This window comes from Saccostrea echinata, unplaced genomic scaffold (genome assembly GCF_033153115.1).
Source record: "Saccostrea echinata isolate AGI-Se365-2 ecotype Australia unplaced genomic scaffold, CSIRO_AGI_Sech_v1 ptg000029l, whole genome shotgun sequence".
NCBI lineage: Eukaryota > Metazoa > Mollusca > Bivalvia > Ostreida > Ostreidae > Saccostrea > Saccostrea echinata.
Genome location: NW_026889778.1, coordinates 6,523,346 through 6,537,370, shown reverse-complemented (window position 1 = coordinate 6,537,370; position 14,025 = coordinate 6,523,346). Strand labels below are relative to the sequence as shown.

Below are 14,025 nucleotides of genomic sequence, written 5' to 3'. Positions count from 1 at the left end.
GAATTGAATATTGGTATTAACCCATTTAGTATTCTGTGAAATTGGGTTAAATTATCTATATCGTCGTGCCATTTAAAGAAGCAGTCGTCGAGAAAAATTTTCCAGTTGCTTCTATCAGGTTAGCAATTTCCTCTCTCCAAACCGTGATAAGTTCACTTTTTAGAATCGTTTCTAGGAAATTGCGAAATGATGACTTCTAGGTAGCCTAAAGTTAAGGTTGCATATGTTGGCGCTACCTTATTCTCCATTGCCTTGCCTGCTGACAAATAATACTTTCACGTTAATAGAAAACATTTAAAACAAATGAAAGGAATGGATATGGGCACGAAATTGGCTCCGACATACATGTATGCCAATTTAACATTAGGATACTTAAGAGAAAATGTATCAGAAAGTGGGAGAACAATTCAACGAAGAGGTAAAGTATTATATTACTAATAACTGGAAAAGATATCTTGACAATTGTTTTATTGTATGGAAATTCAGCAACGAACTTCATCCTGATATAAGATTCACAGTGGAAGAAAGTACAGATAGCATTCCATTTCAGGATATTTTGTTAATTATGGAAAACGACGTCATTTTGACAGATATCTGTTACACAAACCTACAGATACGCACCAGTATCTTCATTTTAATTCGTGCCATCCACGACATATAAAAAGAGCTATACCTTTTAATTTAGCTAGAAGAATATACACCATCGTTAATAATAAATCAATCAGGATACAAAGATCACAGGAATTGAAAGAATATCTAAGAATTAGACAGAAAGGACCTCCTCAACCTTGTGCAACAAAACAGGACAAATTCCAAGATCCTACCATTAATAACGACACATAATCCCCAAAATAAAAACGTTGCACCAATTGTTTATCACCTAAACGACGTTTTGAAAACCGATGAAACTATGTATATTTAAAAATCGAAAATTCATTAACAGTAGAAGGCAGCCGAAGAATCTTAGACGAATTCTCACTAAGTTCTTTTTTCAAGAAACGACAGAATTTCATGTGACCAAATACCAGGATCCGCATTGTGGTACCCTGTCCATACATACAAGAAGCACAGTATTTTAATTTTTTAAAGTTTTTTAACAGTAGTTTTACATTTTAATAGTTTACCGTTAATAATAAAATAACATGCCTAACTATAAATGTCATATACGTTATAACATGTTCTGGTTGCGGGGAATTATATATCGGAGAGGCGGAAAGTATTTTGCGGAAAAGGATTCGAGTCCATAAACAACAAATTAACGTGAATATTGTAAACTTAAAGTCAGTGAACACCTAGACTTATGCGGAATTAAAACTTTTACCGTCTTTCCATTTTATAAATTGTACAACTCTAATGCAATCGAAAGCGGAGATAAAGAAAAACTTTTTATAAGAACTTTCAAACCTAAATTAGTAGCCCGCGTGGCGCAGTGGTTAGAGCGTCTGTCCTAGAGTCGCGAAGTTAGGAGTTGATCCTTACGTCGCGGGTTCGAATCACACAGTGGGACGTGGAGACCGGTCCTTCGGATGAGACCGTATAAACCGAGGTCCCGTGTTGCAGTAGGTGCTGGCACGAAAAAGATCCCTCACTGCTCAATGGCCGTAAGTGCCGAGTATAGGACAAAATTTGCTGTATTTTTCTACTAAGCCAACTGTGAAATTGATTTGAAAGTCATTTTTGTGTATACTCACGCGTAGAAATATACACGGTGAAACTCGCGCTAAAGTGACGTCTCAATGCGGCTACAGAGACGTAAAAAAATGTAACGATATAGGGCAACAAGAAATTCAAATATTGAATAGATTATTGGTGCTTTTAAACTTGTAAAATGTAAATATAAGGAATGTTTTTTAAGTTTAGTGTGAATTATTGGTGTGTAAATCACACAGACTTGCGCGTAGGCATATTTTTCATGAAGCGCTAGCGCTTCATGAAATATGCCTATGTCATGGGTGTTAACTTTTTTAATTAACAGTTTTTGGATAAGAGAAAACTCCGGACAACTCTTCAATGTAATTTATTTATCTTCCATCAACATGATGGTATTTGATGAAGTATTTATGTTATATCATCAATGACATGGCGATCTACAATAAATATGAAAACTTACGTTCCGTCCATTCACACATTAAATATTTAAATGAAATTTATATCAAATATTTAATTCATAAATTAATTTACTGAAATTATAAAATAGTTTAATTAAAATATCTTACCATGTAGACAGAATTTTAAGCTCCTAAAATTTTTTGAGGCTATGTTACGGACAATGACAGTCCTCGTAACGTCCGTCTATATCAGAGGGTTTTCATAAAGCATGTAAAGTGATTTAAAATAATATTACTGCATGCAAAGGTTAATAAAATTCGCGCCAGCCATGCGCAATGACTGGTAAAAACCAGTCAAACACACCCATACACATCCCATACTCACCGTATGACATCAGAGGTCATGAACTTACAAACCATGAATGAATGAATGAATGAGATGACGCATGCGCAAATTATCATACATAGTAACATTATATAAATAGTGCACGTTTTTGAGGGTAACAGTTGAAATTGACACCCCAAGGAAAACCATTGTCAACCGACGCGTCAGCGGAGGTTGACAATGGTTTTCCGAGGGGTGTCAATTTCAACTGTTACCCTCAAAGACATGCACTATTTATTTTATTATACTGAATGTCTAATTGATTTCGGATGTCATAAAAAAAATTCGGAGATCGTCGTTAAGTTCACATATAGAAAGCTTTCAAACTCCCCGCTTCTATTTTCTCAATAAGAAAGCTTCGGAAAAGATTTACCAACCTCTTTATTGTTTGTTTGCTACTCAAAAAGTCCTTTATTATCTAAAGTTTGCACTCGCAAGGATGTTTCGTCTGTCGTTTGTTGTTTTCAAGTAAGCTACATCGGACGCAAGCTTTTATTGACGTCGTTTATTCGGCTTCTTTCAAACGCACAACCGACGTTTTGAGAATTCTACGGTGAACCGTACGCGCATGATTTGAACGCATGTGACATTTTCGTAATGTTACCCGTTGTCAAGTGTGTTGCTAACGCTGAAGGTAACATTACGGATTGTTAAATGCGTCTAAACCAATCAGATTTTAGTATTTAACATGAAAGTATAATAAATAGTAAATACTAATCCTGTGATACCTACGTGACAGGTCTGTGTGATTTACACACCAATAACTCACACAAAACTTAAAAACATTCCTTATATTAAGTGGTGGCGTCTTCATATGAGTGACAAATTCTCGATAGGGACGTTAAAAAATATACAAAAACACAAACAAACCTAAATTAAAGAGTTTAATGTAAAAGAAATGTATTTTATACACATAGAGTATTTTACTGAGTCACATTTATTTCTTTGTTATTGTATTATTTTGCCAAAAGTACGGGAATATATGACGTCATTCGGAGACATGTCAAAATTATTATGACGTAACAATAAACATTACCATGAATACATCATGAAGAAGAAATGAAAGCGCTTATGTTTTACTCCTTCTGTGTTTGAATATTTTTCATAATAATCACCGACCTCTGTTATTATTCTTGGATATCTCTCTCTCTCTCTCTCTCTCTCTCTCTCTCTCTCTCTCTCTCTCTCTCTCTCTCTCTCTCTCTCTCTATATATATGTACCTATATATCTATATATATATATATATATATATATATATATATATATATATATATATATATATATATATATATATATATATATATATATATATATATATATATATATATATATATATATATATATGTGTGTGTGTGTGTGTGTGTGTGTGTGTGTGTGTGTGTGTGTGTGTGAGGGTGTGTGTGTGAGGGTGTGTGTGTGTGTGTGTGTGTGTGTGTGTGTGTGTGAGGGTGTGTGTGCGTGGGTGTGTGTGTGTGTGTGTGTGTGAGGGTGTGTGTGTGTGTTGTTGTGCAATTTTACATACACCCTACACCTTTTACATGAATTCGAAGGCATATATTGCTATACTGCACTATTTAATAAACAAATCTCTATCGGGATACCTCTCATCTTCAAAAGAATAAAATCTAACTAAATATTAAATAAGTTATTCGCATTTTCTTTTTATTTGCTCTCTGGCTGGACTGTCCCTGCAGGATTTGCTCCAGCACCCAAACTTGTTGTTTGGAAATTTACAGGTACTGTTTCTTGCCTTTGGGAACTTCCATAATGTGTCTGTCCCATCATGATATAAGGGTTTTGAATGCCCTGTGCACTAGCCATCAAAGGTTGCTGGATCGGGTAATTTCCAGATGGAAAAGCACCTGGGTTATCTGTTTGACGAAAAATAAAATAGCTGAATTAAAAATAAAACTGAATAGAATGAATTAACAAGGCCTGGAAATGTCATGGTTTTTTTTTTCCAAAACAGACTATATTTCACTTATTTTGAAGGGAGGTTGAACAAAAACGTGTCCCATCTTACAAAATACATGTATTCATTTGTCAAACACTACATTGTGGATTGACCTAGAGGAGTTTAATCATCATCCCCCGGTAGGTAATCCAAATCAAGGGTGTGAAAATTACGTCAAGACTTCACGATTTTACATATTCAAGTGATGTCCTTCAATTAGGATTTTGACTATAGATCATGTCATATAATTGATTAATCAACCAAAAAAAAAAAAAAACACCGAAGTTCTAAACCATTTCAATCAAGGTTTCCAGAGACAAAAAAATTGACAGACATTCACGCCATAACTAATAAGTCTTCTCGAAATGGGAAGACACATTAAATTGAATGTTAATTACTTACTTGTGTTTTGCTGTTATTAAAATTGAAATAAATAAATAAATACATGCATGATTAAGGGTAATATCAGTATATATAAAGATATTCATGACAGTTCTATTATATTCCATAATCCGTGTATGGCATCGTATCTTGTGTATGAAATATGGAGATTACAAACAGTATTCAAACTCATAGTCCATTTAAACAATACAAATCAGGAGCAGAGCAAACACGGACTTCCAAAAACATCAGAGGCGGGATCATGTGCCACTGAGGAGTAAGCATCCCCTATCGACCGGTCACACCCGCCCTGTGCTCCTTATCATGATCGGGTAAATGGCAAAATCCATAGAAATTTCACTGTGTAAATAATGGTCTAACAATTAGTATGAAAGAACGTCAGTTAGCATTTGACTTAATGATAGATTGTATTTGCTGACAAGATCATTGTAGCGACCAAATTAAAGAACTTGCGGAATGACACTGTTGATATCCTTGTTTCATCAATGAAATATATGGAGATTACGAACAGTATTCAAGCTCAAAAGTCCATTATACAATACAGAATAGGAGCAGAGCAAACACTGACCTCCAAACATCAGAGGTGGGATCAGGCTCCGGGGCCATAAAACTTAGATGAGCTCACCTTTGATCTCAGTCTCACTTTTCTACTATTAATTTCTTTGGCAAAAGTGAGACTGAGATCAAAAGTGAGCTCATCTAAGTTTTATGGCCCCGGAGCCAGGTGCCATGTGTTGATTAATAGCTTGTCTCGTACTAAAAATTGATCATACGTAGAGCATGCGCTCTTGTGTATCAAATCAACTGGGAGATATAAACCCTATATGCAGGTGATGAGTATTTTCATATTGCTATATAAGTAAGAGAAATTGACGATAGAAAAGTTGAAGTCATCATGTCTTTCATAAAGCTTCGTTGTAACGTCTTTTTCTAGTAAAATATCCAAATATGAAGCAAGTTTTATACTCTGTGGTGTCTAATATTTCAACTTCATTAGGATATATCGAATCGATATATGAATGAAAGTACCTATTGTTAATTGAAAATATGTTGTCCATATCTCTAAATATCGACTTGAGGGCAACAGCAAGCGTTTTCTTCTTCTCATGTAGAAGTTTTTGAATAAATTCTGCTTCATATAAATACAAAAATTGGTCTGCTAATAACGGGGCGCAATTGGTGCCCATGGAAATTCCAACAGATTGTTGGAAGACTTGATCTCCAAAAACTACATAGATAATGTCAATCAGAAACTTTAGGGAGCCGACTGGGGTTTTATTGTGTGAAAACTACTATAGAGAAACTCTTTAATTTTATACCATATGTATCTTACATTGACTTCAGTTTATGTGCCAAGTTAAGGGAACATCTACCGTCTGGTTATTTTTAGGGACCATCTCAAAATACAGGTACATTTACTACAGGATTATATAGGAAAATACCATTTTTTCGGACTTCGGAGCAAATTATACAAATGCTACTATAGACTTTTTGCTCAAATTAAATTATTTGAATGATAATACTATATTGTAGATTTTATGTAAGAAACACAAAATTCTACCGTCTGGTTTCGAGAGGGGGCATCTCAAAATGTCAAAAATCATTATATTTTCCTGTTTTTATGGAGTACAACAAAATATGACAGATACCACAGATTTACATAAAAAATAATAAAAATGATTGTAAGATGCTCAATTTCCTATGTTTAAAATTTCAAGAGCATCTATTTTATACTTTTTATTTCATGACATAATTAATGACCCCGCTTTAAGAACTTCGGTTATTCATAACGTCAAAAACACGCTATTACGACGTCTATCTTCCCATCATTTGAAAAATCGTTTAAAAATCAGTTATTTAAAAACCTAATTAGATTCTTTAACCTTAGATTTCATACATTTGTTAATTTTTATAAACTAAGTAAAAATAGTTGCTTTAAAAGAGTGAATATGCTTTATTTTACCATGCTGCGCGAAGTATTGCGCAATGAAAACCCCAATCGGCCCCCCTTAAGCATTTTTTAATATCAACTTCAGTACTTGTGTGTACAATAAGAATGTTTTTCAACAAAATAATTTTGCAAATGACCATGACAAAGTATGTTAATTTACGACGAAAAATATTTTGAACAAAATATTCATACGCGGAGCAATACATAACGAACAAACGAACAAACAACGTCATATCATAACCAGATACATGTATTTCTAACAATAACACAAAAATGACCTACTAATTGTGTTATTATTTTCTGTTATATCTCAATTGGTATGTATGTACTTCGAATTTTCCACGGTAAGCATATATTTTGAGATTCGTTAATGAAAAGGGAAGCTACTCCAAATAACCCTGACAACTCTTTCTAGGTCACCGAAAGTTTAGATTTCATTTGAATCCCTTCATTTGGGAAGCTACTCCAAATAACCCTGACAACTCTTTCTAGGACACCGATATTTTGGATTTCATTTTAATCCCTTCATTTGAATTTCAAACCCAACATATAAACGTATCACAACCTGTCCATGCATAACACCTGGCTGTAAAATCTTGTACAGTCTCTTGTCGATTGTTTTACACTAAAAGGGTTCCATCCTCGCTCAGTGTCGTTTTTCCCATACATGCATTTCCAGAGAATGAAACAGATGCACGACATTTCCCCTCTTTGGCAACATAAAAACATTTCTTCAAAGTGCTCATACCAGTTTTCTCAAACGCAAGCATTTAACATCTGTATAATGATTTCTTATTTTCTTTCCCGTAATGTCATTGTCACGAAAAATCTATTTTTAGCGAAAGGGAATAATTTCAAAAGAAACAAAAGTAGAAAATAACCCATTGACGTATCAGAGTTTCGAAATTCAGGAAAAAAGTGTAAAAATATTTCATTTTTCTGTTACAAAAAACTCTGGAAGGGGAAATATGTAGTCAGTCATTATGTACATAAAAAAAAATGTAGTCCCGGGTAATTTTTTTAAATTTTATTTATGGAGACATCAACGACATTTTTCAACCAATCAGAAATGCTTACTTCTCACCAATCAAATAAATAATAAATGAAAGTAGAAAGTATAAGATGTGAAATATATTATTAAAATTAATATTGCTCCGTTATCAGAGGCAAAATTTAATTCCCTGTGCTTGCGAGGGATTTCATCTATATGTAATATATTTCTACAAGTGAAATTGCGCATGCTTCGGAATAAAGGTTTGCAAGACACATTTATCATACTTTAAGTCCCAGAGACACTTTCTAACCGAGACATAATGACATATTTCACTAAGACATTACGGAGTTTGGCCCCAGGACTGTGGGGTTTAACTAAATATATGTATTCTGTTGTTTCCAAATAAAGTTCTAGAACCTAGTCCTTATTACTTCATTCAAATAGTCAATCGATAAACTGAACAAATTAGGGCAAAACCTCATGAGTCACTATTTATACACTCTGGTAACTGTCAGATTACTACCGATTGATTCCGTGTTCTTTCAGCCATATGAGAACACATTTGTTAGGATATCACATGACGTGTTTATTTTCAAGTGCTATACATCAATAGCATTGGCGCAGGTGATTAACACAATTATTAATTATATTTTGTCATATAAATGGACTCATCTTATCTTAGAGTAAGTGAAAGTTGCTTAGGAAAAGTCATAGTAATACTCATATACAAAATATCACATCAATAGTATATTTATCTTACCCGCACATTTGAGGTATTTTTCCACTGTGTCATAATTTATTGTTTGTCTCCGCCAGTCATTTTTATGCACATATATCAATTTCTACCTCTAATACGGACAGAAACAAGGAAAATGTCAAAGTCAACATATTGTTATTGTATTCAACAGGCTAAATTTTAATCAAGGGTAATGAAACAAAGTAGTGTTTTAATTATTTAATAATTTAACAGAATCATTAAGCTTAAGATTACAACTTAAACATTTAATTATTAAATAATAAAGTTTTAAATTTTACATGCTTTTAAAACATGGAGTAAGTTTTTAACACATTCCACATCATGATAGCTTTAACTTACAGTGACTTGACGTCATATTCTGTTGGAATTCCTATGGGTACAAATTGCATCCCTTTATTAGCAGACCTATTTTGTATTCATATGAAGCAGAATTTATTTAAAAACTTCTAAATGAGAAAAAGAAAACACTTGCTGTGGCCTTCAACTCGACATTTCGATATATCGACGACGTATGATCAATTAACAATAGTTACTACCATTCATATGTCGACTCGATATATCCCAGTTAGCTTGAAATAAAAGATACCACAGAGTCTGACACATCTGTTTCATATTTAGATATTTTACTAGAAAAAGACGTTAATGGTAACCTAACAACCAAGCTTTATGATAAACATGACGACTTCAACTTCTCAATCATTAACTTCCCTTACTTATGTAGCAATATACCTTTATCACCTGCACATGGGGTTTATGTCTCTCGGATGATTCGATAAGCAAGAGCATGCTCTACGTATGAACAATTTTTAAAACAAGACAAGCTATTTACAAACAAGTTGATGAAATAAGGATATCAACAGTCTCATTTGAAGTCATCATTTCGCAAGTTTTATGGTTGATACAATGACCTTGTCAGCACATACAACCTATTACTGAGTCAAATGCTGACTGAAGTTTTTCATACTAATTGTTAGGCCATTATTTATACACTGAACTGTCTACGGTTTTTCCGTTTTCCCCCCGATCATGACAAGGAGCACACGGTGGATGTGACCGGTCAGCAGGGGATGCTCACTCCTCCATGGCACCTCTAAATTTTGAGGTCCGTGTTTGCTCTGCTCCAGATTTGTATCGTTTCATTGGACTTTCGAGATTGAATACTGTTCGTTATCTTATTTCATTCTGATATACCTTGCTGGTTAAGAGAAGTGACTGTCTAGAATGCATTTGATATTCTTTTGGAAACCTTAAGAAACTCACGAAACCCATTACACTGTAGCTACTGATCTAATCAGGAAGATCATCATAGAGTAATACTTTACTTGTTCCTGGCACAGCTTGAACAATGAATGTTCCGTCATTCCATTCCCTGTTTTTCTTATGGATACAACAACAGCAGACGATAAGGCTTACAAGAATACCGAGCCCGATCAAAGATCCGTAGGAAGCACCAAGTATAATTAAATATGGACTAAAAATAATGCGACAAAGATTTTTCCAAGTGCAATACCAATTGAACATTTTATATTTGTTCATTTCTTACATACATAAACAAGTATAGATATTAGAAATGATAGCAACATTCTTCATTTTATTTCCAATGTGATTTCTGTCTTTTTAATATATGATTGAGAAGGAATTTTTTGGCATTTCTCTCTCTCTCTCTCTCTCTCTCTCGTACATTATTCATTCCTTACTTAAATATTTTATCATTCTTACAATTGCTTACTAGTATTTTATGTAGTCTGTTACATAATGATATGTATTTGTAAACTGTTCTCTGTCCTATAGAATTTATAAATTCTTACCTGTAGTAGCAATATTGGATGTCTCTATATCCATTGTAGTAGTAATAGCAGGAAGCTTCCACGTTCTCTGCAAGACGATGGATACAACATGTTATACATTAACCAAATTTACAGTTAAAGGTAAATAAGATAACATACCAAGTAACATGCGACACTGAATACCCTTTAACATACCTTCTTGCTATTGTAGCTTTAACCAATAGAAACATGTAACCACCTGCTTACAAATGTACCATTTTTGTTCATCTGCGTGTTCAGTGGAATCTATGCATTTTAGTAAATGAATCTCACAGGGAGATAGAAAAAAACAACAAGCAAAAGATTTGTTTGCCAGCACTATTGAGCCAACTCTGGATTTTTTTTTTTTTCAAATATATACCGATATTTCGGAGAATACTTTAAGGATTTTTCAAACTAAAAGAAATCAGTTATATTTATTTCGGAGAGCCAGTTTTGCTATACATTTTAAATGATATAAATAGAAATGAAAAGTTCCAGGGTCCTTATCTAAAAATCAATACCCATATTAAAAATAAGTACTGCTGGCAACACTGACAGAGACGCATATAGTGTATTAAACTTGGGGAAAAAATATATATGTACTCACTATGCAATGTTAACAAAAACAAAATACGGAGTATATATTTGTTGTATTCCACCATGTTATTCACACTTTCTGACACTTCCTTGTATGCTGTTTGAATATGGCGGTGATTTAAATCCCTTATCAGAAAATACCCGTGTGGTCTAGTATCGACCCTTTCTGATAAAATCCTTCCACTATCTAGATGTATATTTCAATGCTGCCTGAGTGAGGATTATAAATATTTCAATAATGTCTGTGCTTGAAATTGTTTATTTATTTATTTATTTTTATTAGAGAGTTTGTCTTTTAATTAATAGTGGTTTGTTGATAACATAGTGTGAATATAGTTTGGCACTTGTAAAAAGATGTCACAATTAACATTAATGTAATTAAATTCATACTTAATGTGGTACTGACTGTTTACAGAAAAATATCGGATTCGTCACTTCAGAAAAGGCAAAACGCTATTTCTACTTAGACTAGGATGAAACTAGACTAGATGAATCCACAACAGTGGGTCAAAGTATGACATGGAAACTTTTTAAAAATCTAACAAAGATAGGGGGTTAAAATGTTAATATTTATATATTTAATCTCATATGCATGTAATTAATATTTAAATTTGCTCGAAACACAATCTCTAAAACGTATTAGAATGTAGCCACAGTAGGAGGTCAAAGTTTTACATTGGTAAAAGTAGGGGAAATCTTCTAACAGAGGCTAGTTCACGTCATCAAAAAAAATATTCAGTAGATTTATTGATAGTTTGTTGTTTTACTCTATTAAGAGATTTATTCATCATATGAGACGTCACCATATGAGTGAAATCTAGATAATAAATAATGAACATAAGTACGAGGGGTTATCGAAAAGTTCGTGGACTGATGCTATAAAATTAATACTATGTAGTCTATGTTTACAAAATTTATAAGGAATATAAAAAACAAAAGTTTAAGAAATGTTGAAAATTTAAGCTTGATATGTTGATAATCTTCCAAATTATTCTAAAATAAAAAAGACATTATATGATCACCCGGCACTGTCGCTGTTCAATTTCATGACGCCCGACAACGTCATTGTTTCTCAATGTCCGCTCTCCCTACATCATACACTTATCTTGATGAGAATACCTGGAGTTAAGTAAGGACTTAAGCCCGTTTTGTTTATATGACTTTACAATGTCATAAACAGCTGCTTTCAATGCATATGATATTGTAAATGGATCTATACATAGGGAGAGATCCTCACTTGATTATGCCAGAATACTTACCTTATCGGATTTCAATTTCTAAAACACATAAGAACGCCACTTTTCGACTTGACTAACTTTTGACACCCTGACTACAAATCGACATTAACTGTGCATCTTTCATCTCTCTGAATTTTTTTTTGGGCATTTTAAAAAAGTACTCTGGATGCATTTTATTTGTCTGTAGTCCATTTAAACATTTCCTGGGTCTATACCAGTTTTTCCAGGTGCGAAACGTTATAGAACGTTGGAAAAAGAAACCCCTCCCCCTTTTGAAGTCATTTTCAAGCCCCTAATTGTTTGGACACTCCATAAAAAAAAGAAGATAAAATTTCATAGAACTTACATGTATGGGGTAAAAATTGCATTTTGTACGGAACAATTGTGTCCTACCGCACTCTTGAATTAACGAGATTTTTATGACAAATGCTCATATCGAGAGAGTTTTTCTCAGTTACAATCAGGTAGAAAAAACGTCATATTTGAAGTTGCGCCGCCTGGACATACCATTACGCTCAAAGACATTAACAATTTATTAAAAGATAAAACTAATGATTTATGGTTTATTCTATAGATAGAAAAGAAGATGCTAACTAAATGTGTTAAAATTCATTGATGTACCTAACACGGTTTTAATTTTATGGCGCTAGTCCACGAACCTTTTGATAACCCCTCGTATACATACATGTACACAGAGGATATTCAATGTTTTGTAGATGAATATGGAATTTATTTCACGAGTGGGACAGGATTTTTTTATATTTTCACGAGTGCGAAGCACGAGTGAAAATATCAAAAATCCTGTCTCACGAGTGAAATAAATTCCATATTCATCTACAAAACATTAAATTTTCTGTTTATTACATTTTCTTTGATTTTCCCTTTGCCTCTGTCTTTTCTTAACACAGTGTCATAGCTAGGCTTGACGTCATAGTTGAGCGGTTGAGACGTCATAGCTTAGCAGTTGTGAGATTGAAAACATTACAAAGCATGGATTTTAACGACATATTCGGAAAGAAAATTGCAGTTTTAGCTCTATTATGATGTTTAATTACTATCTCTATCTTATGACAGGCCAGAAATTATTTTTTACTTACTTTGATATCCTTTCACACTGTGAGAGAATATCATTTTGGTATTCTTTCACAATGTGAGAGAATATCACTTTTATTCAATAAATAAATCACAGTATTTCACTGTTGAAAATGTAATAAAAGAGTGTAACTTATATGTTTACGATGTTAGAATATGGTAAAACATTGTAAGATATGTAGGAGCCTCCTAACTAAATCCTGTTTGCTTGGAACATCATATTTGCTTGGAACAGCATATTTGTATGTAGCAGGTCTGGTGGCCATAAAGCCTATACTTCGCGTTGTGTTCATATTTTTTTTAAATATCTATATTTTTGTAAATTTTATTATTAATTTTGGTGCATGCCCTAACAAAAAAATACTATAGTAAACTATAGTTAACTATAGTTTACTATAGTTAACTATAGTAAATCAAAGTTCCAAAGTTTTCACTATAGTAAATCAAAGTTCCAAAGTTTTTACTATAGTAAATCAAAGTTCCAAAGTTTTTACTATAGTAAATCAAAGTTCCAAAGTTTTCACAATAGTAAATCAAAGTTCCAAAGTTTTCACTATGGTTAATTAAAGTTTCAAAGTTTTCCCTATACTTAATCAAAGTTTCAAAGTTTTTTCATTAGTTTAACAACTTATGTATTTTTTTTTTTTTGGATTATTTAGCCGTTTTAGGGGAGGGCTGGATATGGGATTGGTTGGGCCTGGTTTTTGTTGTACATCTTTATTTAAATACACAAAGAAGTTAATTCAAATGCAATATTTACATTTATGAATTTAAGAAAAAAAATCCATGAGGACTGAT

The 14,025-nt window shown here is 33.1% G+C and overlaps 1 protein-coding gene across 1 annotated transcript; it reads right to left on the bottom strand.

Annotated features, from left to right (window-relative positions):
- Positions 1-4,090: 4,090 nt before the first annotated feature.
- On the bottom strand, positions 4,091-10,962 carry LOC133194418 (uncharacterized). Its single transcript, XM_061330379.1, has 4 exons — positions 10,908-10,962; positions 10,301-10,367; positions 9,815-9,963; positions 4,091-4,305 (listed from the first exon to the last, which is right to left on the bottom strand). Exons 1-4 carry the CDS (start codon positions 10,960-10,962, stop codon positions 4,097-4,099), a joined length of 480 nt encoding a protein of 159 aa, XP_061186363.1. The 3' UTR covers positions 4,091-4,096.
- Between the last annotated feature and the right edge of the window lie 3,063 nt (positions 10,963-14,025).